Source organism: Acanthaster planci, linkage group LG08, assembly GCF_054643075.1.
Source record: "Acanthaster planci isolate LZ-2023a linkage group LG08, COTS_SCS, whole genome shotgun sequence".
Lineage (NCBI taxonomy): Eukaryota > Metazoa > Echinodermata > Asteroidea > Valvatida > Acanthasteridae > Acanthaster > Acanthaster planci.
Genome location: NC_141784.1, coordinates 11,101,050 through 11,127,495, shown reverse-complemented (window position 1 = coordinate 11,127,495; position 26,446 = coordinate 11,101,050). Strand labels below are relative to the sequence as shown.

General features: G+C 40.9%; 2 protein-coding genes across 4 annotated transcripts in view; one reads left to right on the top strand and one right to left on the bottom strand.

Annotated features, from left to right (window-relative positions):
* Window positions 1-4,904, bottom strand: part of LOC110989224 (metal cation symporter ZIP14-like) — a 25,286-nt gene extending 20,382 nt beyond the window's left edge. Inside the window, exons 1-2 of the mRNA XM_022253452.2 lie at window positions 4,767-4,904; window positions 2,354-3,721 (exon numbers count right to left, since the gene is read on the bottom strand). Of these exons, the coding sequence (XP_022109144.2) occupies window positions 2,354-2,935 (582 nt within the window). The 5' untranslated portion in view covers window positions 2,936-3,721; window positions 4,767-4,904. The remainder of the gene's footprint in view (window positions 1-2,353; window positions 3,722-4,766) is intronic.
* On the top strand, window positions 4,794-26,325 carry LOC110989225 (proton-coupled zinc antiporter SLC30A2-like). Of its 3 annotated transcripts, none has more exons than XM_022253455.2 (8): window positions 4,794-4,934; window positions 5,206-5,593; window positions 7,424-7,570; window positions 9,043-9,196; window positions 14,022-14,412; window positions 15,359-15,464; window positions 17,703-17,837; window positions 20,569-26,325. In XM_022253455.2, the coding sequence occupies exons 1-8, from the start codon at window positions 4,926-4,928 to the stop codon at window positions 20,715-20,717; spliced, it is 1,479 nt and encodes a 492-aa protein (XP_022109147.2). In that variant the 5' UTR covers window positions 4,794-4,925; the 3' UTR covers window positions 20,718-26,325. The 3 variants fall into 3 exon arrangements, 2 of the variants coding, with proteins under 2 accessions (XP_022109147.2, XP_022109145.2); XR_015426149.1 differs by lacking the exon at window positions 4,794-4,934 and having other exon boundaries at window positions 5,017-5,593; window positions 20,569-25,274; window positions 25,365-26,325; XM_022253453.2 differs by lacking the exon at window positions 4,794-4,934 and having other exon boundaries at window positions 5,017-5,593.
* The last annotated feature ends 121 nt before the right edge of the window (window positions 26,326-26,446 follow it).

Below are 26,446 nucleotides of genomic sequence, written 5' to 3'. Positions count from 1 at the left end.
CTGTCCACGAGTGTTGTGCCACCGCAGTAATGGCTTCTAATTCTGGTGGTCGTCGCATCTATGAAATCTCACTTCAGATTTCCCATGGTTAGTGGATACTTGTTTGGACTATGATGCTGCCAACGCGCCAATGCCCTCAGATCTAGTGATCATTACTTCACTGCATGCAGGACATGATCAACGCAAGTCAATTCCCAGTTACGGCACATGGGCATCTCTAACAGATGCCTGTGGGAGACTCGTCTCCAACGGATGCCTTCGGGACACACGGTTGGAACACAAAAATGAACCAAGTTTGTTATACATGTACCTTCGATTATTTTTGGAATGGAGCCGCGATCCACATGTACAAAATGTATTGGATGAAATGAATTTAATCCAGTATGTATTATCATCTTGCCCAAGTTTCAGTGGGAGAGAGTGAAGTTTCATTATTTGGGCAAGTCATATACACGTGTATCGAATAATCGCAGCAAACACGCCCATCTCCTCACGACAATAAAAACTTTTTTTTCCTTTTAGCCACATGGACGTAAATCAGGCCTTTCACGTTCACAAGGGTAACCCACAGGCGAAGCCCAATTCCCTCGTGTGGGTAAAATATTGCTTCTTTGTAATGAGTGGAGAGCAGGTCAAAGTATAAGACACTGATTCAAGGTTTATGGTTACCTCCACATCGCAAATACTGCACAAGACTTAATACATGAAAATGCCAGGAGTATCGCGATGTGTGCACAGCTCGGTATTCAACAGTCCACTTTATCCACTTTCCATGTCTGTCCCACATAAAATCAATCGTGAGATGATGGAAGCACTGACATGAAAATAATACGTGTGATCTCTATAAAACGGGATTATTCGAGGCCTTTCGCTCATTACTAAGACAGGGAGCGGAAAAGGGGTAGAAGCATGGCTTTTCCCCGACATTAAACTCCACAGACGACAGGAAATGCTATAAAAATGTGATTCTCAACTGGTCTACTGTCAGAGTTACTTTTGGACACGAACTTCCTACTTCAAGGCACCCATTCATATACGTCAAGGCAAGATTACGGGATTATTCTCACAGCAGCCGGGGCAGTACGCCGTTATGCTTGAAACTTACACAACCTCTTCTGCCAAGACATCTGTTTTACACATGACTTTGAGACCAGCTGGCCACCGTTTTCACATTGGCAGATAGGCCTAACCCTAGCCCTCTTTCCCGCCCAAGCCCGTAACTCTGTGTTTTTTTTGTGACTTAAAAACAAATAAATCTGCCAAAATTTAATGGGTTAGGGTTAACTATTCCAACTGGACACTTAAGACGATTTATTTCATCTGACAACTCACGTCACTTATTCCGTTTTCCCCCTTGAAATTCAAAGCTGCAGCGCTTTTGAAATTTTCCTCGGGGACGCACGATTTTACCTCCTTAGAGAAAGTGCGCTGACTTTGTGACTATTAAGTAGGCCAGGGTGACAAGCCATGTAAACATGCCATTGGTCAAGACTGCAGGTTCATGATACTTTTATGGTATATAACGTAAACGCGATTCGTCGACTTCGGCTTCATTTAATTTTGTACAGACATATTAATTGTGGTTTGACTGTGGAATTACTCAGTGTGTAGAATTTATCTGACAGCTAAAAGAGGTAATAATGAAGTGAGTTGAAAGTCGAAAACCAGCTGAAAAGGGTCATTGGCGAAACACAACAGCACTATCAGAGGTTGAGAAATTATCATAATTATAAAGACTTTCCGATACTTTTTTGTTTATTTATTCAATAAACCGATGAAACCGAGTTACCGAATACAAAATACTCACATTTGCTCACAAGTCAATTCTATTCTTAAAGTCAGTTTTACGAAATAATTAAATAGGCTACAATGACAACAGTTTGTGTTTCGTCCTTATAAAATCTAAAAGTGCACGATGCATTGTTTGATTTGTTACTAGTTAATATACCCTGAAGGGAAAACGATATGAGAAAGTCCTTGTTTCGTTCAAAAATGCATTTTTCAAAATCCAGAATGTTATTAAAATAAATTACATTTGCCTGTATTTAAAAAGGAATAACTTCATTTTTCTTTTGGCAAATCAAAAGCATTTATAATGACTGCAATACGCTCGACCATTTTTCTGCACGTTTACCGTGATCAAGTGACTGGATTTAGTCCAACATGTATCCATGAGCGGGGGTTTTTCACACGCTCGCCTGTTACTTGAGATTGAGTGGGAGGTTATCCTATATATTAAGAAAACTAGACATGCTGGAGGCCTCGATGGATTGAATTTTGCAGTGTCAGGCGCAAAAGCAAGTTCGGGCAAGTGAGACAAAAGTGAAATGACATTGTACCGAACCTATCGTACCTGGGTTAGATGACCGTGCTCCCGTTCGTCTCTGACCGCAGTGGGTCCTCCAAGTTCCATCTCATCATGATGTCCACGATGCATTGCCTTGGTCACCCCTGTACCTGATCCGAGAAGCCCTTCTTTATGGTGTTGGTCCTCCGCATGGATGGGTCCAATAGAGGTTGGTTCGGCATCCTCGTGGGTCGTTGCCTCCTGCAGTGCACTTAAACAATCGTGGTGCTCAACGTGACGGTGATGAGTGGGTCCATCCTGACCGGCTCCCTCCAGCTCACGGTGGTCGTGGCCCCCAGGCCCTGGGCCGAGCCCGATGCTGCCCATGAGCAACGAGAACCCCTCCAAGCTCAGCCACCCGTCATTGTCTCCGTACTTATCGAACAGCTGCCGTATGAACTCCTTTTGCTCATGGTGGTCCAAGGGCTGCTGACCGTGAGTCAGCTGGTAATGATCTTGTGCCTCTGTGGGGTGGGGATCATTTGCCTCGGCAGCAGTGCATCGAAGAGGAGAAAAGAGCAACAGACCAGTACTCATCACCAGCGTGAAGGTCAGTGACAAAGTTGAAAATACCCATTCTCGTTTCATGATTTTCCTTGCACGTGTTCCAAAACGTAAATTTTTAAATATACCTTGTATAAATCCGTTATAGCACGCGACTATATTAGGCCTATAGTTACGCTTGCGCCTTCCTGTTGGCGTTACCTTTGTTTTTCTTCTTTTCAAATTCGCAGGTGAGCGCGGCTCAAAGTTAACAAAGAAAAGTCAAGGTAGATTTCCTTCAAGAGAAAAGGGAAAGCGATGACCGATGAGAATTGAAAGAGTTGCCTATTATCACAAAAAGCTATTTTTTTCATACTCAGTAGAATTCGTGTCCGCCGAGGAGTCGAGTGTTAGCTTTTGGACAAGATGCCCTCCCACGAGCTTCTTATATAGCTCCGCCACAACAGTGCAGTCACTTTTTTTACAACACGGTGCCCTACACAGCCTACAGCTTGACTTTACAATCCACATCTTATCCACCACGTGTATGCATTACCGCGCTCGTAGAGACAAAGGCGGGGATGTGCACTGCACCATCTGTGAAAATTGGGGGCAAGCCGTCCCTGCTTGGTGGAGCCTATGGGCCTACACACCACGTGGAGCCGACCTTACCAAACGTCAAGTTCGTCCAAACTTTCCGAGATTTGCTGGAGCGGTTGAGCGCGTTTTCCGCACGGACCAAACATTTATCGACGTGCCGTGTGCAAGAGCTCCTTCCAAAATGGCGTGCCGTGTGGAAAAATTTTATTATGCCCGTAATGAGCGCATGCGTTCTACGTATCAGTGACGTGTCAGTTTAGTCTTACTACCAGTCGTAACTATGTACACGACCTAAAATAAAAAGAAAAATAAATCGAAATTTGTTAAAATATGTTCTTAATTGAATTATTAGTACATTTAATTAAGATTTAAGAGCGTGAATGAAATATTTAAGTCATCCGGTCATTCAGGTACTGGATATAAGTTAGTGATGCAGTTTGCGTGCCTCTCGGCGTGCTTACGCCAGTGTACGTGTACGTGTATTACGCCCAACTATGGCATCATTCCCAACTACAATTGGGACGGTCCTGTTGCGCTGTAGTTGGGTTGACCCAACTATCTCATCCATTGAATTAATATACTCAAGAATTTCAGGTTATCACGCCCACACGGGATTTTTCATGCTATAGAATAAAATATATATAAATATAGATAGATAGATTACAAATTAACAAACGTGGTCCACGTTTATTTTCATAGCCAGAGGCGATGTCGATCTTCAGCTCAAGAATTGACTGAAATGGTCAGATATTTTCTCAGATAGAATCACAGAATGTCTGTAATAAAAAAAAATCATAAAGGGTCCAGAAGTTCAATATAATCGCCCATGGCAAAAGCTTACATTTGAACAGGAACTGACATTTGAAAAAATGGTTTTCTGGCTTTTTTGTTATTCTTGAACGTTCTCCAAAGTTTCCTCTTGAATTTGGATTTCCCCGAGATCCTTAAATTTTTCATTTCCTTGAAGATTTCCTTAGGACGAGAATTTCCTTAAAATAGGCGAATCTCCTTAAAACAAAAGTGGAAAAACTGTGCCCGTTCCTGGCCCCCACCCGCGCCATGCCCAGGCCCACGCCAGCAAACGCTGTCCTGTACATGTACAGTACATGTACAGTACTGGACATTAAATTAATGTACATGTAGTTGGGCTGGCCCAACTGTCACAGGACCGTCCCAACTATAGCTGAGACCCCAAACTATAGTTCGGACAGATTGGGGCGTGCACGTGACAAACGTAATCGCACAGCTCGACTGTATAAAAATGGCCAGCACAAGAGCTGGTGAGCATGTGCTCATCATCAGTACAGTTTCAGTTCTCTGTATCATTGGGACTCACCTTGAGTAACGTAACGGGCCCAGGCTGCCTGTGTTTTTAGTATCGGAAAATTTATCTTGTTACTTGTAAGCATGCAGGATGCAAATTGAGTGTTCGGCTCCGACTGTAGTTGTGGCCTATGTAGGGGTAGGCCTTAGTCCCGTGATGACCATCTAAAAAATGACCCTGGTAAAAATGCAACTAGGGGAAACGTGGGAGCAGTGTTAAGACAAAATTAAATATTTGTTTTAAAAACTGGGTCAAAATCGTCATGGATGAAAGTCCAGATCAGCTGAGCTTACTAGCAATGGATTTGCCTCGGCACATTGAACACAGTGCAAGCAAAGATGACTCGGCCGTGGTAAACGGTCGGACGAAGTCCATCTACTGCAAACCAGCTTTAGACCAAACCAATTTGTTATCTCACCAGCGTTCGTTTGCAACTTCTCGGTCTCTTCAGGAAAGCACGACTATGAAGAGGTTTTGGAGGAAAAAGAGAAACCCGAACTATGGAACCGAACAGCCCGCCTCCGCGATCGTGACGACCGGGTTGGCCACGGGTCGCGTCAGCGGCGATATGGATCCCTTCCCACCGTACCTTCCGTCCTCGAACGATGTACCCACCGATGTACCGGCGTATTACAGCCAAGATTCCCCAGCACGCGCCAGCAACTACAGTGATCGAGACGACGAATCCTTGTTGAATTTGAGTTGCAGAACAGATGTCGATCATTGTCACGCTGCATCTTCCAGCAGCGGGCCTGATACCACCTCCAACCGGCGGGCCCAGAGGCAGCTGATGTTCGCAACCGTCGTCTGCTTTTTGTTCATGGTTGGCGAGCTTGTTGGTAGGTACTTAAGGGGAACACGAAAGCGAAGCAAATTCGACGTCACAAACTATTTGCAGTATAAGTTGCTTGAGTTGAAATGTGTCTTACGAATCCCCAGCTCAAACATCTGATGTGACATCACATTTTTTTCTCTCTTGTTCACTTTGGCGCTAAGTATGATCTGGCCAGGCTATATCATCTTTCACACTTCAGAGCCATAAATTTCAAGGGAAAGGTGACTCACATGGAAGGGATGGACAGATTTTTGTACTGGATTCACGTACGATCCACTGATTGCACACACTGCATTCATTATTAAATTAAAACAACATGTCATGACCATTTTAGGGATATAAACCAAGGATCTTATTCAGTCCACCTGTTTGAAGCATCCAAAAAATGGAAATTAACCATTTTTCTCTGATTATGTCAAAAGACCACACAAGAGATGACCGATCTTCTCTGTCAGACTGTTCGTGCAAAACCTCATTCGTCACTGCATTAAGTGTGGGCTTATTTGATCTGTGCTGAACTTTGAGAGTTAATTTTGAAAGTGAAATAAAGCTTGATCCTCAATTAATGTTAGGTTAATATGAGCATTCTGTCCGCTGTTCTTTTTTTCAGTATGCTCTCAGTCTCAGGAAGTTGGTATCCTACACAGAGCCATTAACGTGTACATGTAATATAGGCTATATACATGTATAATCTTGTCATCACTAATTCACTTTATATCAGTTCACCAGATGATTTTTTTCGCAGTATACACTATGCGGGAATTTATGAATATCATGCAAGGACATTCTTTACACGCTATCTTGATGTAACCTTTCACTATTTATACATGTATGCAGTTTCAGAATCAGTTCCGTTATTGGCCGCAGATAAGCAGAGTGTGATCAAATGCCACAAACTGTGTAGTGTACCTCTGTAGACTATTTCTCATGTGCTCAAATAGCAAACGGTACATGCAACTTCTGAAGCGATTTTACATGAATATTTTCTAATAGGGCTAAGTCAATTCAAATAATTCACTATTTGAATATTCGACCTCAATTTGATCAAATATCTGAATATACGAGATCAGTTGCAATAACGCACACAATTGTACATGTACATTATAATCACTATAATAGCTTCTCACGTCCGTGAGTATCTCCAGACATGATTTAACAAGATTTAAGAGACGAATTACTTGTTTTCCTGTTGAAAATTTATATTCCTTTAAAATTTTTGTAATGAATAATGTATTTTTTGAATCACTGTAAGGTTTCTGTTGCCGTTCCTTTGAATTTGCTGGAACAAGCCTCATGGTGCAATATTTCTCATTAAAACAAAAGAAAATTTTCCCTTCCTTTTCATGAATTTTTGCACTCAAATATTCAAATTTGAAAAATAATTTTTGATAGTGGATCGAATACTTGGATATTCGGATATTTGGCACAGCCTTATTTTCTAATTGCAATTTATGGCTTGGACAGTGTTCTGGACCAAATTGGTGACATACATATACGTGTAGAAAGTGAATAGAAAAAGAATTGTGTAGGTGATCCATGTCAGAAAAAATGTACTAACTGAAACACTATAATATGTCCCACAGTCTTTTCGTTCACCGGGAATGAAGTGGTTACCAGTCACTGGGGATTAAATGGTTACCAGTGAGTGAAATAGAGCGTGGTTGGTCATAGCAGTTCATAGTTTTTGTGTTGCTTTCACTTTTCAATACCTTCCACGGAGGTGATGCCTGTTGATTTCTTAAATCTGTAGTACTATACTATGTCCATTGGTGAGGGATTCTTTTACGTGCATTTCCAAATTGCCATTGAGATTGTGTTGTTGTTTCGCCGACAGGGGGATGGATCTCGGGCAGTCTTGCCATCATGACAGATGCAGCTCATCTACTCAGTGACTTCACCAGCTTCCTCATCAGTTTGTTTGCATTGTGGATAGCACGGCGCCCCCCTACGGCCAAGATGTCTTTTGGTTACTTTCGAGCAGGTTTGTATTAATACTCAACAGTGAAATTTGCATCTATGTAAACTATACCCCCACACCTCCCCCCACCCTCCCAAGAAAAAAAGGGAGGCGCTGATTTCAATCAGCCTTTTGTGGGTTAATCTTGAATAAAGATCTGGTACACCGAGGTATCTGATCGCACACAAACATAACATTTTGAATTACCCTGACTAAAGATGCTGTTGCTGTACCTCATGATTCGGGGCAAGCTTTCGCATAGCAACCACCATATCTGGAACGGACTGGTTCCTTCGTTCCCCTCTTATCCATTGAAAACAGTATTGTTGCAAGGCATCTCAAAAGCTTGCCCCGAATCAAGAGGTATAGCAACAGTGTTTCAGTATGGAGAATTCAAATTGTTACATGTATGTTCAAGTGAATTTAAAGAACTCAGTGTACCAGATTGTATTCAAATTTAACTCACAGGAGCATTAGATCCTTGTCTGCAGTGGCTTGTATCTGTGCTGGTTAGTTTGAAGAATGGGATATGACCTAAATCCTAAAATTTTCTGGCTGTAAAAGGAGAAGAGGGGGGCACCACATTCTACTAAGGCACAAGGTTAGCATGCAAACGGTTTGCAAACTGTCCTGTGGTTCATACGTGATAAGCCCCTCAAACGGTTAGTGAACCCCCGAATGGTGCACAGAAGCCGGCCTAATGGTTCATAGTCGAGTATGCTGGACCGGGGAAGAGTAAAAGTGCATTTTACTAGTACTGTGAACAGTAGGCAGCATATCAGACAACCTGTTATTGTGTCTGCCAGGTCTACTCGTGCACTCATTTCATAAGAGCATTTGTTTACACCATTACCCTTCAAGCTACAACTTGACAAACCCTATTGTTAGCAGGTCACCTGTAAAGCTACAGTTAAAAGAGTGGAAAGCAGTTCTGCTCAATTGTACAGTGGTCCCCGTCTAGTTGGCCAACAGTTTAAAGAGAGATTCTGGGCTTTTCTGGCCATTTGGAATTTTGACCTTCAGCCTACAGGGCGCCATTCACAATGCTTCTATACTGTATATGTGCATGTACATCTTACTTGCACGTGCACATTTACATACATATTAGCTTTGTGTGACACATTCAGAATTCAAAAGGAATTCATTTGTCCACACCATTTTCACACAATTTGGCAGTTTTAAAGTTCAGAAATAACCTCAAGATTGGCATTTGTGGTTCTCGCCACGGAGTGCCCCCTCTGTTCTTGCACAGCTTGGAGCTAATGCTTCTCTGATACCTTTGGTACACGTATGTCCCCAGACATCCCCAGTCCTGGGGCATTCCTTGTCCCTGGATATCATCAGCCCCCCACTGACCCAGAGTCCCTGGTGTCCCAGGTCGCCTGATGTTCCGTGTGTCTCCGATTGTCAATTATTCGAAGTCTCAGCATCAGGGTTGTGGCCACAGCGTACTACACATAACCAATTAATGACTATGTTCCATTCTGATTACCCAGAAATCCTTGGTGCTGTGGTCAGTGTACTCATGATTTGGGTGGCTACGGGTATCCTCGTGTACCTGGCTGTTCAACGCTGCATAACCCAGAAGTATGACATCCAGGGAACGGTCATGCTCATCACTGCTGGCTGCGGACTTGGTGTAAATATTCTGTACGTAATTCTGCCCGATTTTAAACAGAATAGTACGCTTGTAAAATGTAACACTGATGAAATGTTAGCATCTGCAGTGCAGGCAGGTAGAAAGGAGAAAAAGTCGTCAAAGTCGAGTCAAGTATCATTCAAATGAATGATGACAAAGGTGTTTCTTTCTTGTTGTTCACGGTCTGGTCTGTCGTTCTGGGCTGTTTTCAAGGGAACTCTTTTTGAGTGTACACGGCCAGGAATACGGCCCATAGATGAGTGAGAGTATATTCTCGATCATGCAGGGGGTATACTCTTGCATCACCTGGGGCCAATTTCATAGAGCTGCTTAAGCACAAAATTTGCTGAAGCGTGAAAAAGCCTTGCTTTTCAAATCAGGTTACCAGCATCAACTCCATGTGATGTATGTTGTTTTGGAATGGTACACAGCTGTCGTTTGGTTAGCATGACAATCATGTAGATTTTGAGCTGGTAACTTTTGTTTTTTAAACAAGGTTTTTGGCGCTTAAGCAAATTTTGTGCTTTAAAAGCAGTTCTATGAAATTATTACAAGATGGCAGAAAGGTGATAGTTGTGTGTGATGTACATGCAATGGGACAGTAAGGTGGATGGGAAAGAACACGGACCATGGCCCTTTCCCAAAGAAGAGCCCCCCCCCCCATTTTCTTTTTTAAATTAAAAGGGAAAGGCAGTTTTTCAGCCTATTTCGTTCCCCTCCTTTCACAAAGTGTGTAAAAAAAAACCCAAAATGTAGCCACACGTGCGAACGCATCCAACTATACACCCATTGCCAAACGGTGCTCGTGTTCACAAAGAAAGGAGCCCAGTCACCCGGCAAATAACGTGCATGTAGCTTTTCTGATCAGACCATTCACGTTAGGCATGGGAGTGTGGCACAACCTCAAAAGACACTGTCCAATCAAAGATGCCCTTGTTTCAACCATAGTACTGTAGTTGCACAGACCAAATATCTTAGTTACTGGTACATGTAGTCAGTGAATAATTGACCAGTGACTTTTATACTTGACGTCATTTGGAATGCAAAAGTGAACCAAGACTGCAGTGATCGTACTTAAGTTCAGAAAAGGCCTTTTTCCACTGTATCCAAGCCCTATTGAAGTCACTTCCTGTTTCTGTCATTGAACAAACCCTGTTACTATTAGGTGTTGAAACGACTTATATCTTTGACTGTCCAGCTCTCACAAGATACTCCCACAGAAGGACAAACACAGTATCAAATGCATGTACTACTTGTCAGGTTTTTTCTCGTCAGGACTAAGTAACCTTGCTGGGCCAGGTATCTGCAATACACTGTGCCTATTGTCAACTCTTGCCTGCAAATCTGAAGAGATGCGATAACAAATCACCAGTGATGCACTTAAATTATCATCCCAAGTTGGAATTTGACCTCACAAGGCTAACCTCATTGTCAGTTATCATGGGTGGAAATGTCATAAATAGCAAGGGCTATCCAGTGCGGTAAATGGCTACATTAGTTTATGATGCATGGGGCATACATTTTGTTGCTGACGTACTGTTCATGTATTCTAATCCGTGCCATACAGTACAAGGACTGTTTATATTTGCAGCACAGTGTACATGTACATCATATACACGTACATATGTGTCAATCTGCAAGCAGTATAAACAAGTACACATTTATACACTTACCAATACCTGTAATGTAAATTAGCAAAACCGGAAAAAAACCGAGGTGAAAAAGCATTATAATGTATGTTGATATCAGCATTGCAATACGAAAAAACAATTTCAATTGATGATTTTTAGTAACTTTCAGAGCTCCCATGAATAAAGAGAGTTTTGGTTTTTAGAAATGTGGTATTGACAGCATATTCTAGTATGCACGGAATATAATATACAAATAGATATTCCGGTTTCGGGAGTTGCTGGGGCTCTTCATCCAGTGGATTTTATAATTTCCTGCTTACCATGAAAAGACCTGCGTTGGTAAAAAAAAGAAAAAATCTAGCATTATTCATTTGCATTTGTGCACAGGATATATATATATATGAACGCTCCTGTTCTGAGGTTATTGTGGCTGTTCATACAATGGCTTTGGTTTCGTGTTTTTCATAAAAAAACCCTGCTTTGTTAAAAGGATAAATCTGGTGCTGATTTATTTGCATTTACACACTGGATATATAGACATTCCAGTTTGTGGGTTCTTTGTCCAATGGATTAATTATTTCCTTTTCTTGAAAAACCTGCATTGTTAAAAAAAAGATATTGTTCATTTGCAGTTTTGCTTGGATATATAGACATTCTAGTCTGGGGCTTTCTGTTTGTCCAATGGATTTAGTTCCTTGCCTTCCATGAAAAGACTTGCATTGTGAAGAAATGCCTAGGACCGGAAGGGAAAAAATTCAAGCATTGTTGTTGTTATTTACTGAGGGCAAACTTTCATGATGTCTATGAGAATTTACATGAGAATTTACACATTGGGTGTGTAGTTTGGGTGTGTAGGCAATAGTGTGTGTTTTTTTTTTTAGAGAATTACAGTTTCCTTTGTGAACAAAGTATTTTCTTATCCCGAAAGAGATAAGAGCAGTTTCATGAACTTTCATAAAACTGTTGCATCTTTAATGAAATTAAACTGAGTTGTTCTCCTTCCAAAAGATACAGTTTCCTAAGCATTCACAAAGCTGCAACTTTTAAGAGGCTAAACTGAATAATCACAGTATATTTCATGTAGTTTTTGTAAGCTTGCAAAAACTTTCACCATTTGGCCCAGTTTTATCATTTTTCCCCCCTGGAGAAAGAAGAGATGTCATGATCAGAGATTTTGATGATATTTAATTGTTTTTGGTTTGGCACAATTTTTTTAATTCCACTTTTGCCCTTTCTTGTAAATAAAAGGCACGAATCTGGTTCGTTCCCCTTATTACAGGACCAAATTAGGGTGGACAATTTGAATTATCCACAGGGGAATTATTCCAAGAAAAAACATGAATTTACTGTTCACATAGCTTTTATAAACTTATAGTCTCCCTTATAGCACTACTCTGCAAATCTATGATTTTGTTAAAATGAAAACTGACATTATGAGGTTTCAGGATTTTGGGGGGAGGGGGTTGCAACTATCAAACTATCTCTCAAACAAATATTTTTCAAATGATTCCTCTTTAGAGTAAAAATAAGTGCTTTTGGCAATTGGCTCTACCCTATTTTTTAAATGGACCGAATGCCTAGCCTTTTATGAAGTCCACCAGCCAAAAATGATGCTATCCACAATTTTAACAGACGGTCAAAATGCCTAACCCTTTATAAAAGTCGCATTTTCAACCAAAAATAATACTATCCACAAGTGGATAAAGTTCAGGCGGTTTTGTGAGCCATCAATCTGGTTTTTTTTGCATCAGTAAGCCTACATCTACATGTAAATCCAAGTGCATGTTCTTAAAAACAGTCAGCTCCTCCTCTGTGTAGTAAGCCAGTGGTATGGTCTTGGGTCTGTGATAGCAGATGTTTCAGTAATCAATGTATGTATCAGAAATCCAGTACCAAGTACATGTGCATGTTGATCGTTTTTCATGCGCAGTATGAAGGCTAAATACAGAGGTTGATACCAAGTGCAATCAAGTGAATTAAGTAGCCTGTCATTGGTTTGGGGTTGACCCACTAAAGATATACCTGCACTTGATCCAAAAATATATATCAGGGCACTAGTCCAGATGTTGCTTTCTATCTAATTCCCATTTGATATTTCAATATTTCCAGCATCAAATTTGTCAACAATACGATATAACTAAAAATCTGATATTGTTAATTACTATCAACGTAACAAGTATCGAGTGATATCAAAATATTGATGGACCCTAACACACTCTTTGTGCTTGAACTTGTTAAGGAGAATCAAATCCAATGTAAAGTACATGTACATGTACCTCAGCAACTAGCTTCCTCAATCATGCACACTCTTTCTAACTTCAAATGTTTGAAAGAGGCTGAGAGTTACTCACCTGCAAAAAATAGTGCATATACATATTTTTGTTCTGTATGCTGTCAAGAATGCTGAATGGCCCTATTTCTGTGCAAGCATTCATATGTGAGCACACACACCGTAGCATTTCAAGCGTGAGTTGGCAAAAAGTTAACTCTCTTTTACCAACTAACGTGCATGTAAAGTTGGTTTCTGGCAATGTACATGTCAGGTTCATATACACGTACACGTACAACAATCCAAAATAGATGTCATCCTACTAGTTACTGACACCGGCTCCTGCACAGGTAGTTCATGCCTCTTTCACCAGGAGCCTGTTGTGTCTGGTGAATAAGCCTTATCCTCGAGTCAGCCATGTTGAATTGAAAACGAAGTGATCCCTGTGAAAGTTGTCTAAAAACTTAAAAAGTGGGAATGAGCACAATGCAGTAGGGGCAAATTATAGATTGGCATCCCTGTACTCCAGTGGGCAGTTCTAAATTATGCATAAAAAGTCATGTCATACCTGTATTGTCCAAGTAGAGAATGGTTTTTAGAAGTGAGGCTATACCCCTTTTTGTAGCAATATGGACTCCTTCCCATTTCACACGCATAGAGTTCATTCATGGACCATGATCCAAAATGACCACTTTGCAAATAAATCTTCTTGCCTTAATTTATTTGTGTCTCAAGTTTGAGATCACACAAGAGTCTAGTGTTACCCCCTGCAGTAGATGCATCTCTTTGGATTAGCCTGTGCATAAATGTACAGCTACATCTTTCAAACTCTGCCTTATGATTATTAAGTCAAGGGAATGCAACTTTGAATTAATATTAAACTTATAAAGACCACAGAGATCTTTGATCTTTACTTTCATTGCATTTTTCTCACAGATTGGCAGTAGTACTACACTTCTCCGGCCACTCCCACAGCCACGGTGGTCTGGGTCATGGCCACAGCCATGGTGGTGACAGCAGTGACCATGACCATGACCATGACGACAATGACACCCCCGGTAACAACCACGTTGCCATGGGCATGGCAGAGGAGCCTAAGGATGAGGATCAACTCCTGAACATTGAATCGGACCCCATCTGTGTAGAGTCGGAGCCCCTGTTGGCCGTGGACACCAACGGGACCTTGCCGGCAGTGCAAACCAGGCACCCAAAGAAGCATAAGCGGTCCCAGGGCAACATGAATGTGAGAGCAGCCTTCATTCATGTCCTGGGCGACCTCATTCAGAGCGTAGGGGTTTGCATCGCAGCCATTATCATAATAGTTAAGGTGAGGCAAGTTGCTTTGGCATAGATGTGGTCAAAACCAAAGGAAAGAATTCATGCAAGGTGGATTTGTTCAGGCACAGAAAAGGACGAATTACACGGCTATTTGTCCAATCGAGACACTGTTTTCTTGGGGCGGGTTCAATTCCTTTTAATTTTTATTGGGTCAGATCATGTCATAGTTCGGAGCTCAGATCACTGTAAGATCAGATCCAGTTTATATAGTCCATAATACACTATGCAAAAAAAGTTAAGGACCACTTTTTCTGTACTTGTAATTTTTTTCCAAGCAATGAGGCAAGAGACATTATGCAACAACTAAAACCAACCACATGTGAAATTACAGTGTGTTTGAGGTCATTCAGGACAGTTGTATTGGGATATTTTCAGCAGTAAAATATTTCATACAAACAAAAAGTATACACAAAATAAAAAGTGGTCCTTGACTTTTTTGATTAGTATATTTCTGATTTGGTTGGCTTGTTCAAGTCGATAAAATACACCACATTATCTGGCATCACATGTCAAGAATGAGTTTGCCACATCCAAATCTTTGGTTTGCAGCCAACATTGATACATGCGTCATTGGGGATATAGCTGTTTCAGCTAGCTGAGATCACAACTTATTTCCAGTCGCGGTCACCTCCCATTTCCAGTCGTACCCACGTAATTTGGACCCAGCCGTATTTTTCACAAGTGGTTTACCATGGTATATCTCTGACGCATAGGAAAGGCTGAAGCACGCCTCAAGTGAACGTGAAAGCAAAAAGAATTTGACGTCGCAGAATTTTTGCTACGAAGATTCATCTGAGTTGCAGCGTGTTCAACTTTTGTGAATTCACAGCACAGAGACTTGACTCAATATCACAGTCTCAGGTTCATGAATTTGGAAAGTGTTTCAAATTTACTCTGTATTTCTCTCTTTTTTCCATCACCTTTTACTTAAATAGCCGGATTGGAAGATAGCGGATCCTATCTGCACCTTTGTCTTCTCGGTACTTGTTTTGGTAACCACCATCTTCATTCTGCGGGATGCAGTTCAGGTTCTCATGGAAGGTGTGTTTGTAATGTCTTAGTCAGTCTATCCAAACAAAACAAATGCACCCAAAGAAACACTCGGATACCAGTTTTTGGTAAGAAACAACCTTAACCATTTGCTGCCGGGGAGCCTGGTTTCGGGCACGTATTCTTTATATGCACAACCGGGGTGCCCGAAATCAGACAAAGGGAACTGGGCCTTGTAACAAAAGACCGTACTCGGAACAAAAGACCAGGCTGCTCGGATTCACCAACAGTTTATCACTCTCAATAGTGGAGATAATCCAGCATTGTTTTGAAACAGTATACCACTGTTTGGGGCATTCAGTGCAAATGGATTACCACTGGGGACAAAAGCGCTCACCCACCGCAGCGATGAGCCACACAGTACCGCTGCACGCTAATCTGGTCCCTATTGAAAAGACATCAGCAGGGCACTGTGCCAGTTTCAGGACCAAAAAAAAAATTACGTAACACCGCACAGTCTGGGCTCTTTTTACAAGGCGGCGGGCCTGGCTGAAATACTCTAGCGTCAATAAATGTCTGTCAGATTAGAGTAGTAACGATACAGTCCTTCATGTGGGTGTAAGTGTACAGTAAATGAAGATATGAATTTTCAAAGAATTTGAAAAACAGGAAAAAATGAAAATTATTCCCGCCCAGCAGAATCAACATTTATAAATGCCCCTGGCAGGAAGAGGTTGATTTTCCCGTCAAGAAAACCAAAAACTTGTATGCTAATAATTATGCTCTCTGCTGTGCAGTACCTTAACCCTAATGGTTCTCAATCCCTAACCTGTTCGAGGACTTGAGATTGTTAGGGTTTAATTACAGTCAAGACGACTGATGAAGTTTTGGACCTCCCAAAACTCACCGAGATCAATCCCAATTTCCAGGTGTGGGCTCTTTCTACGTTCATTTCCTCCATCTGTGAAAGATGAAAATGATTTTCTTCCATGGGAAAACCTGTGACCCAGCCCAACATATCTAGTTGAAGCTGGCAGAGCCGCTTTTGAGTCAAAAACCTTAAAAAATTTTGCACAGTGGAAATTAATAAGAAACCTCAACAGTTGTCACCCAGATAAAAGCCTACATGTAGGAGAGAGCCCAGTTGGCCCCTTTTGATCCACACTAGAGCAAAATTACAAAATCAAATAAATGTCGAGCTTTTTAATATTGTAACAGGCGCAAAATTACTGGTTCAAGTACGCCATTGACTCGAGGATGGACAATAATTCTGGCTAGAGAGATCGTCGTTGGTCCAAGAATAACAAGAAGTTTGTTGTCTCTCAAGACTGCCTGCACACACCGTACCAGATGCGTGTAATCCCATGCACAAAACCTTGACGTTGAGGCGGAGCGCCAATGTGTATTGCGATCGAACGTTGAGTGAAATGCATTCCTTACTCTGTGCGAGATTGCAAGAACCAGATCTATAGTAAAGATTGCGGTAACACCATGTATTTATCTCTTCTTTGAGTATGTGTGGTTCTGAGAAGAACCGGGGAATAACTCGACGTTTCAAACAGTGTACTCTGTCCGTCTTCAGGAGACTGCCTGAAGACGGACAGAGTGCACTGTTCGAAACGTCGAGTTATTCCCCGGTTCTTCTCAGAACCACACGTACTCAAAGAAGAGATAAATACATGGTGTTACCGCAATCTTTACTATAGATCTAGTTTCTTTCACCATGAAAACCTTTAAGTCTTATTGCAAGAACCAGTCGCGATCTGAACCAAGTCTGAAACTGAGTGCCAAGCCCAAACTTAGCTTATAGCATCTGGAGCGCGTATGTAGCACAAGGAGTTCGCGTCTCATAACAAAATATCACTCGCAGTGCACTGATGGTCGCATACCACTGTGCCAAATAATTATTCTTAATGAAAATATTCCTAGTGTCTTGACCTGGAGAGCGTCGACAAATTAAACTTGTATAAGTCCTATCTTTTAAGAATTATTCTACCAGTAACTTACCGTAGGCTTCATTATCCATACACATGGTCATCGGTGTTGGCCTTAATTCTTGTCATTGAAGTATGAGTTGTTAACTTAAAACATATTTCTTATCCTCCGTAATTCCTAAGAATTACATTCCTGAAAAGAACCCACATTTTATCAGAGTGAAGAATAAAGTGTGCTTACCGGAAATTAATCATTCCTTGTATTTTCGTTACAATATTATAAGTTCTGACTGTCAGAGTGAATTGCTCAGCAAAACACAACATTTTCTTTCTCCTTTGGTTTCCACGGCAACAGGTGTCCCCAGGCACATTAACCTCCATGACCTGCATGCAGACCTTAAGAGTTTACCTCATGTCAGAATGGCCCACAGCCTTCATGTCTGGTCCTTGACTACCAGCCAGGCCGCCATGGCTGTACATCTATGCATTGGTGAGTGCAGAGTTTGGGTGATTTTTTTCTTGCTTTCTGCCCATAACTACATGCCTTTTAAGGAGGGAATAAATATTGAAAGGAGAAAGGGGTATCCAATAACTGCTTTGGAAAGCTGGAAAAGGAAATGAAAACCTTGACATGAATTCACTAGAAATATCAAATCATGTACGTGTGTTTGGTAGGCTGTAATTTCATTTAGAATGATCGTAAATCCTACCATATAGAACAACTGTTCATTGTTGATTTATTCCTTGGATAACTCGTCTCATACCCCTGTGAATACCAGGTATGGTACCGAATGATATTCATGACCTGTGTGCCGTTATGCTTGTGTAAGCATAATGTGTGCCCAGGCCATTTTCAATTTGAGGGGACATTTTCTTTTGTAAAGGAAGCCAAAGCCATGTTTCAGGAACAAACTTTGTCCTCATAAGGTCTGTGATACCCGTACAAGCTTGAAGGAGCAACTACGGAGCAAGTACACTAAATCTTCTTACAACCAGTACTTGAACTGGCACTCCATTCCGGTCCTTTAGTCTTTAAAGGCGTGATAATTGGAACATTCCCATTTCCATAAAAAAGAAACAAATAAAGAGGAAGTCTCTCAGCAAAAGAGGGCACTGTTTGCAGTGTCAAAATGACAGTTACACATGTACATGTGTGCTTAGGCAAACAGCTCGTGCCATCGTTTGTTTTGATATGGGCTCCTACAATGGGTGTTTTTGATTTTCCAGTGTTGGCAGGTGTGCCACTCACCAGAGAACAATGAAATCAGTAAATGTCTTTTGTGGAGGAGCACCTGAACTTTTTCAATTAGCTGTTCGTGGCCCTGCTGCCCCCTTTCATCCCGTGCGGAATTTGGAAATGGAAATAGCACCATGAAGATGACAGAAAAAATACTTGGAACTATAAATTTCCTGAGGAAGGAAATCTGTTGACTTATCTTTTAACTGTGTCTGTACAGTACAAAGGGACAAAATGCCAATAAATTGAAAGAAATGTGAAGCAATTAGGTTCTGTTCAGATGCTTAACCTCTTACTGCTGGGGAACCCCGTTTTGAGCACCATGGGTTTATACGCAGAGCCAGGGTGCCCAAAGTGGGACAAAAGAGCTGGCACGTGTAACAAAAGACCTGCTGCTGGGAATTGCCATCATTTTTCAGCTTACATTTTTCAAAGGTAATCCATCACTGTTTTGGGCATAGCGTGCCCTGCGGATTAGCATGCGGACAAAAATGCTCCGGGGCCCCATTGATGAGCAATACAGCCCTGCTGCATGCTAATTGAACCACGTTTGAAAAGACGCCACTCGCATTCACTGGGAACAAAGGAAATTATGCAACACCTCACAATTCTGGGCTCTCTTTACAGGGCGGCAGGCCTTGCAGAAATATTTAGGGGTCAATGAAGGTTACCTGTCAGATTAGAGTAGCCACCAAACAGTCATTTGTGTGGGTGTAAACGTCCATTATATGAAATGATGAATTTTTGAAGAATTTTTAAAACGGAAAATCTTGAAAATCGCCCATATATGTTTGCACTGCATTTTTAACCACTTCTTGCCGGGGAGCCTGGTTTCGGGCATCGTGTGTTTATACGTGTGCCTGGGGTCTCTGAAATCGGACAAAGGGAACTGGGCCTTATAGCAAAAGACCATACTCGGAACAAAAGATCAGGGTGCTGCGCATTACTGACATTTTTTTCACTCTCAATAGTGGAGATAATCCAGCCTTGTTTTGAAACAGTATACCACGGTTTAGGGCATTTAGTGCGAGCGGATTACCACCGGGGACAAAAGCGCTCCACCACTGCAGCGGAGCAACACAGGACCACTGCACGCTAAAAGAGGTCAGCAGCGCACTGTGCTAGGTTCGTGAACAAAAGAAAGTTACATAACAGCACGCAATCTGGGCTCTTTTTACAAGGCTGCAGGCCTGGCTGAAATACTCAGGCGTCAATAGATTTTGTCTGTCAGCCTAGAGTGGCCACCAGACAGTAATTCGTGTGGGTTTATGCATCCATTAATTGAAATGATGAATTTTTGAAGAATTTTGAAAATTTAAAATCTTGAAAAAGTTCCAATTATGTGCACTGCATTTTTCAAACCACCCAGTAGCAAGTGGTTAAAATCACCCGGCAGCATGTTGTTAATGTCGGTGAATACAGTGGCCTACCCCAGTAATTCACCGGAGTCTTGGGGTCCGTCCCCCTTATTAAAGGAAGAAAAGCTGGAGACTCATCTGCTAGTCTTTACTTCTAAGGATTTATTGTTAATCACATCTGGCATCCAAATAAATGATGATCATTGTTGTGCTGACTTACGATTGCAATATGTAAATGAAAACCAAGGCCTTACCTGAATACATGATCAGACAATCGCCCTTGTCGAAGACGACATGAAAGCGGCAAGAAAGAGTACTATGCTCTGTTTAATAGCACTACATACACTGTACATGAACATGCGGGTTCTTGCGTGAAGGTCATCACAATCCCAGTAGGTCACGTGCGAATTGGCAGTGAAGATTTCTAACGTGGGGAAATTCCTGTGAGCATGCAATATACACCGAGCTGGTGTTGCAAAGTACTCGGACCCCAAAACAGACACAGATATGATGTACTGTAAAATATCGAACCCCCCACATTAAGAAAATGTCCATACTGATGTAAGTGGTTTAAGGTTTAAATGATCTCAACCTTACTTACATCAAGCTGTGTGTTGTGTTTGTAGATGCCGGGGAAGATGCAGAGATGGTCCTACAAGAGGCATCCCAGCTCGTCCGCACCAAGTACCACATCGGTTTTTCCACCATTCAAGTCGAGCATTACCAGCCCGAGGTGATGAACAACTGTGGGCGGTGTCAAGAACCGAAGCGCTAATGAGTAGGTGGTGTGGGAAAGGTCCATTTCTGGGTTGGTGTTTTTTCTTGGGGGGGGGGGTTATAGGGTGTGTTCACAGGCAAAAGACTGCTTTATAATGCAGGGGGAAAGTGAAGCGACTTTGATGTCGGAGAACATTTGTGGTGAAACCTGCTGTAGTTGAAATTTATCCGCCATTTGCAAATTTGCAGGTCAAAGAGTTGATGCGACGTCACTTGTTTGCTTTTATGCCAAGTGTGAACCGATCCAAAGGTATGCCACATTTGGTTACACTGTGTGGCTGGTATTTACAGAGATTTCCAAGAGGGCAGTAATGGTTTTCCAATTTTATGGTTCAGCATGTACAATATGCATCATTACACTGCATCACAGTGTGAGCATCAAGAGAGCTTTATAAAAGGACGCCATGCAAGCTGTATGTCCATTCCTTTGATTTTTCATACATGTCCATTGGTTTTCTGATGTATGCAACTCGGTTAAACTGATTAGAGGTATATTTTGGACAGTGAAAAGATGTGTTGTTCACAAAGGTAGACTTCCAATTCTTAAAACAATTAGTTATTTGTCTGTTGAGTCAGTGCCAAGTCTTGCAGTAGTTTCATATTATGATCTCAACTCAGCTATTATCGGTGTGCCGATGAACAAAATTGCAACTCTTAGCCACCAGCTTGTTTTTCAGTAGTCCAAACTTCCAACAACTCCCACCTTCACATCAGCACCTGTGAACTCTCCAACTCCACTGGAATGGTGCAGACACTACGATGTTGAACAGTGTATCAGAACGCAGCAAGGCCAGATGGGTAGTGGGGAATGGGGCCATGCCCCCCCAATATTTTGTTTCCACTTTGTTCCAGTTGTGCATTCATAAACACCAAAATGTAGCCTCGACCCTCGGAGAGGCCGGGAGAATTCCCAAAATATTGGCCCCCACTGATTTTGCCTCCCTCCCATATTGAGTTATAGATTGTCTCTTGGAATGCAAAAGTAGAGTTCAAACAAGTGGCTACTTGTGGCCCCAGATTGCTACTTGATGGCATGTTTCCATACCATGGGTACATTCATGCTGACAGGTGTACTGGATTCTGCCTCTGTGAGTATTCTCACAGTACACAAAAGGCTTTTGTGCTGTGAGCTGAGCAGAGTGGCACGGCTAAAAATACAACAGATAAACCGGCAGCTGTTTCAAAAGCTTACTTGAGCAAACCCAAACCAAGTATCCACCCTCCCACCGCTGTTAACAAGTGAGAGTTTTACAGAGAATATAGTCCCTGTTTAGAACAGGACTGAAATATATTATGGTATTACCTGATGAGTTAGGTGGCACCTTCAATATCATTATGTGGAGACATGGACACAATAGAAGTGAAAAAAGAGGATCAGTTGAGCTGGCTCAAGGAGTGTAGTGGGTAAGGAAAAGGATGACTATTGTCAGTGTTTTTGGTTCAAATCCTAGAGGGCATTTTTTTTTCAAGTTCTTCTTTCTTGTTGGAAAAGATCAAGTTTGAAAGGTTTTTATATTTACTGCCCAAATTTGTAACCCTATAGTAGATGTTTTTAAGGTAAGAAGCTCACTTCAACGAATTCTTGATCAGGTAATACCATAACATATTTTGGGACCAAACATGTATGTGGTTGTGCGCATCATACATCACTTGACAAGAACATAATATCAAATCAGTGCTCTGAAATATGTGATTGCTGAGCTTTCGGCAATCTGCTTGCTCTGGAGAAGGTACTCAGTTAAGCTGCTTGCCCTGAAGAAGGTACTCAGTTACCGAAAGCTCGATCATCGCATATTTCAGAACACTGATTTTATATTATATTCTTGTCGATATTCTGATCACGGTGCTACGCAGCCCTTCCATATACATCACTTGACAACTGTTTGAAATTGTCATGGGCAGTCCACATAACAATGCAAATGTAAAAAACAAAAACAGATGCAGGTCATATTCATGCACCTTTCCTTTTGCGTTTAACCTAGCAGCACTGTTACTACTCTGTTTTCAGATGTGTTGTATTCTTGGAAATTATTACTCACTACGCATTGATTATGTTTTATAAAAGCCAAATTACTATTTTATTAAAAAGAAAATCAAGGCAATTTATCAGTGCATAATTATAATTTTATAATTAAAAAGGCTCATATATATACTAGATAAAGTTAATTTTTCTTCAATCGGTGTGCAATTTTTTTCTTCCTAGCAGAATTCTGTACTTGCATTCAATACGCAGAACTTTCCTTTTTTTGCATGACTACTTAGATAAAGTTACCAACTTGGATGCACCCTTAATTATTAAAGTCTGGTTATTTGCCGGGATGCAGTTTTCATGCAAGTGTGGGATTTAACCCAAGAATGTTTCACAGAAGTCCCTGCTCTGTGAGGAATTGAATACCGACGTGAAACATGACTTCTGTGCTCAGATGATTGGTGAAGTTTGCACGCATGTAGAATTTCACTGACAGTCAGAATTGATGATACATGTACATCATTTCAGCTGTGCACCAAGGGCGTTTGAAGGATGGATGGTTTTCTGGGAACATTTTAAACCTTCCTTATAAACAATGTATTTTAGAAGCATAAACTTTCAAATTACCCAGGAGGCAAACAATCCTGCTCTAAGCATGCAAGATGTGCCAGATTACATCTCGTTGTTTTTGCCTCCCTTAAATGTTGCAGAATAAAGCTTTTACTGGATGCATCTTGTCGTATTACAGATGTTACGTCAAAACAAACCTCGGAGGTCACAGGGGTCATAACTGTAGAGTGCCTATCATACAGAAATATCTAATATGTATTGAAAGTTTTAGATGTATTCGCAGGTGATTTTTTAATCTCATCAGTAGCCTGTAGGCTTTAGGAAGATCAAAATATTTCCATGAATATTGAACTGTGATAATTCAGAAAATTAAAACATTCAGATCAGATAGGTGACTAGCTGTGCTGATGGCTTTTGAGATTGGCAAAAATCCTCTGACTCAGTGGGTGTGGAGAAGACTGAGATCTGGCCCAGTTAGGGCTTCCTTTTCAGTTTTAAGATTTAGTGAAAGTGCTTACAATACTTATCTGTGCTAAATATATTTATGCTGATTGCGGCATTGAAATAGTCTTAACTGTAAACTTGAGTTTTTTAAGAGCCCATGTCGACAATAACGCCCTCATCATTATTGTTACCTACATTTGGCCTTTACAAAAGATGACATTGCATTAATAGCACACAAATGACAGTTTTGAAAATAAGCACCTGTAAGTTTGAGTGCTCTTACAACAGAAAGCACCCCAATTTATTTTTCTAAATTTATTAATGTTTTGGGGTTTTTTGTAGTTTTGTTTTCTGGATTGTTCTACTTATCTTTATACTCCATGCATGACATTGTGTTGGCAATGTTTGATTTTAGTATTGAACCATAGAGCTACCGATATGTAAACAAAACAGCATTTCAATCTACAAGTAGCGCAGTTCGTTATTAAGCTTATCCTCACAAGTTTTGAAGGGCGTCCTCATGTGACAAGCATTTTATTTATTTGTTTATTTTTTTATTTATTTATTTTTTTGCAGTAACAAAGTTAAGAGAAGTTCTTACAAGTATACATTCAAATATATGTAATTCTAACATATACTCAAAAGCAGACATATGCTTAACTGTATTCGTTTTAGTTAGCTTTGTGCCAGATCCGGGCCCAGTTTTACAGACATGCCAGGTCGAAACGGAAAATCGGTCAGGCAAATTTTCGTTCATGGAAAGTCAGGTGAGAGCCAGACTTAATCAGACCAGGAAAAAAAACAGTTATGTTTCCTCTCTCCCTACCTATGCTTGTTCGAGTGCACAGCCCTAAACTTTTGGGGTGATGTTAGGAAAACGTGAAATTCGGAAAAAAGAAATTAATATTTTGTCCAATTTATTCAATATCTTATTTTTGATGTGGTGCAAACAGTTTAAAGTATTTTATGCATGCAACTAGTTGCACTTTTCATTGGGAAAAACACCACCCAACCTGTCTTGCTTTAGTAATGATTAACCAGTTAACTCTTAGTTGCACGCTGAATCTGCTTGAAAAATTGCCTTTTTTACCACCTACCCACCTCGTTTTCAAATGCTATGTAAAAGCAGATTTTTTGGGGCCCACACTGTTCATTGTACATAGTTTTGCATTAACAACCTTACAAGATACGCCTGTGAGCTTTACTTTTCAACTTCGGAGTGTGTTCTATTTCATAGGTTGAATATGTTTAAATGGTATTTTTATTGGATAGCGTTGTTCTTATTTTCAAGTCTACAGCATTTCATGACTTTCATAACTTTTTGTCAGCTATCGCTAGATCTTTAACCGTAACCTCCTCAATCCTTCACCTGTTGGAGGACTGAGGAGTGTTAGGGTTAAGCAATACTATCAAGATCTGTGCAGGATTATTACCTTTATACAGAAAGTTATAAAAGAGTAATTTAATGAATTCCAACACCTAATCTGCAGTTTGGAGATGAATTTGGGCATCAACAACCCTCTCTCTTCTGATATCACTTCGCTTGGGCCCTGTTTCGTTTGCACAGAGAGTGTACCATGGTGTTTGCCGAATAACAAGAGTTGGATTTGTGGAGGATTTTTGTGGACGAGCCACGATGCTTTGGGGAGGGAGGTGACGGAGGTCCTGTTGTTTTGTTTTGTTTTTTGGCTGGATTTTGTTTTGTGTTGTTTTCATTCATAAAGGAAGTTTGGCGCTTTTTGTCAATATTTCTTGAGGGCAACTTGCCCCTCACACCCCCCCCTCTGGTAAAGCCATTGAAAATGGAGGATTAAAAGCTCCCTTTGATCTCTTTACTTTGCTGTTGTTATGCATCCTTTTCAGAGAGACAGGTGTCTTTATTTTGCATTGTGGTGATCGAGGGGACAGGACTCTATTTCCTTCCCCTCCCCACTGAAGAGAGAGAAAGAGAAACAAAAATCTCGACCCCCGCTCCCGTTTTGCTTTATTGCTCCTTTTATATTTGACATGAACGTTGAAGTTTCCCTCGTGTTTTGTGTGACATATTCAGCCTTTTGGTGATTTTGGTTTGATTCTGTAGCAACGATAGTGATTATAACGCAATATTGAAGCGCAGCGCAGTTAATGAGTTTTAATGGTAAATCATTTGTCTTCCATTTGCTTTTTAATGAATTTGTTCTCTCGTGCTGCTTCGGCATTTACCACTGGTTTCATGAATACATTTAGTATGTAGACTACCTAAGATCGTATTAGCTACTGGACAGTGTACCTTTCATGAAGACAAGCGAATAGTATTGATATAAATCACATTCTTTTGGTCATATATCCATATTTAGGCTGATGAATTATTTATGTTTGATAATCATGAGTACAGCTAGTGCAAACGACTTATTGCTGCAAACCTAGCAAGAATTTCGTTGATTGGACCGTATTTTCGAGCGAAGCCCTGTAAAAACGATCCTAATGTTTGGCGGGGTATATAATGCTTACTGTTATTAGGTCCTGGTCTTTCAAAACAGGTGATTTTAAAGCGAAAATTCCCGTATCAACCAATTATTTTTATATTTTAAAAGAAACTGGATTACAGTCTGTAAGAAAAATGAATAAATCACTGAGCTAAAAAGTTTTGTGGTATTGCATAATCGTTTTTATTTTTGTTTGCGTGGAGTTTTCGACTCAGAGAAATCATTTTGCGTCTGCTCGAACTTTACAGCGACCAATCATGCCGATTGTGCCAAATGTTG

What these genes read in the sequence shown, in the direction of transcription:
- LOC110989225 (XM_022253453.2), top strand. Translation starts at nt 5,017, where the DNA reads ATGGATGAAAGTCCAGATCAGCTGAGCTTACTAGCAATGGATTTGCCT. An exon ending in AGTTCAGGTTCTCATGGAAG is followed by an intron (nt 15,465 to 17,702) that starts GTGTGTTTGTAA and finishes CCACGGCAACAG; the next exon opens with GTGTCCCCAGGCACATTAAC. An exon ending in GGCTGTACATCTATGCATTG is followed by an intron (nt 17,838 to 20,568) that starts GTGAGTGCAGAG and finishes TTGTGTTTGTAG; the next exon opens with ATGCCGGGGAAGATGCAGAG.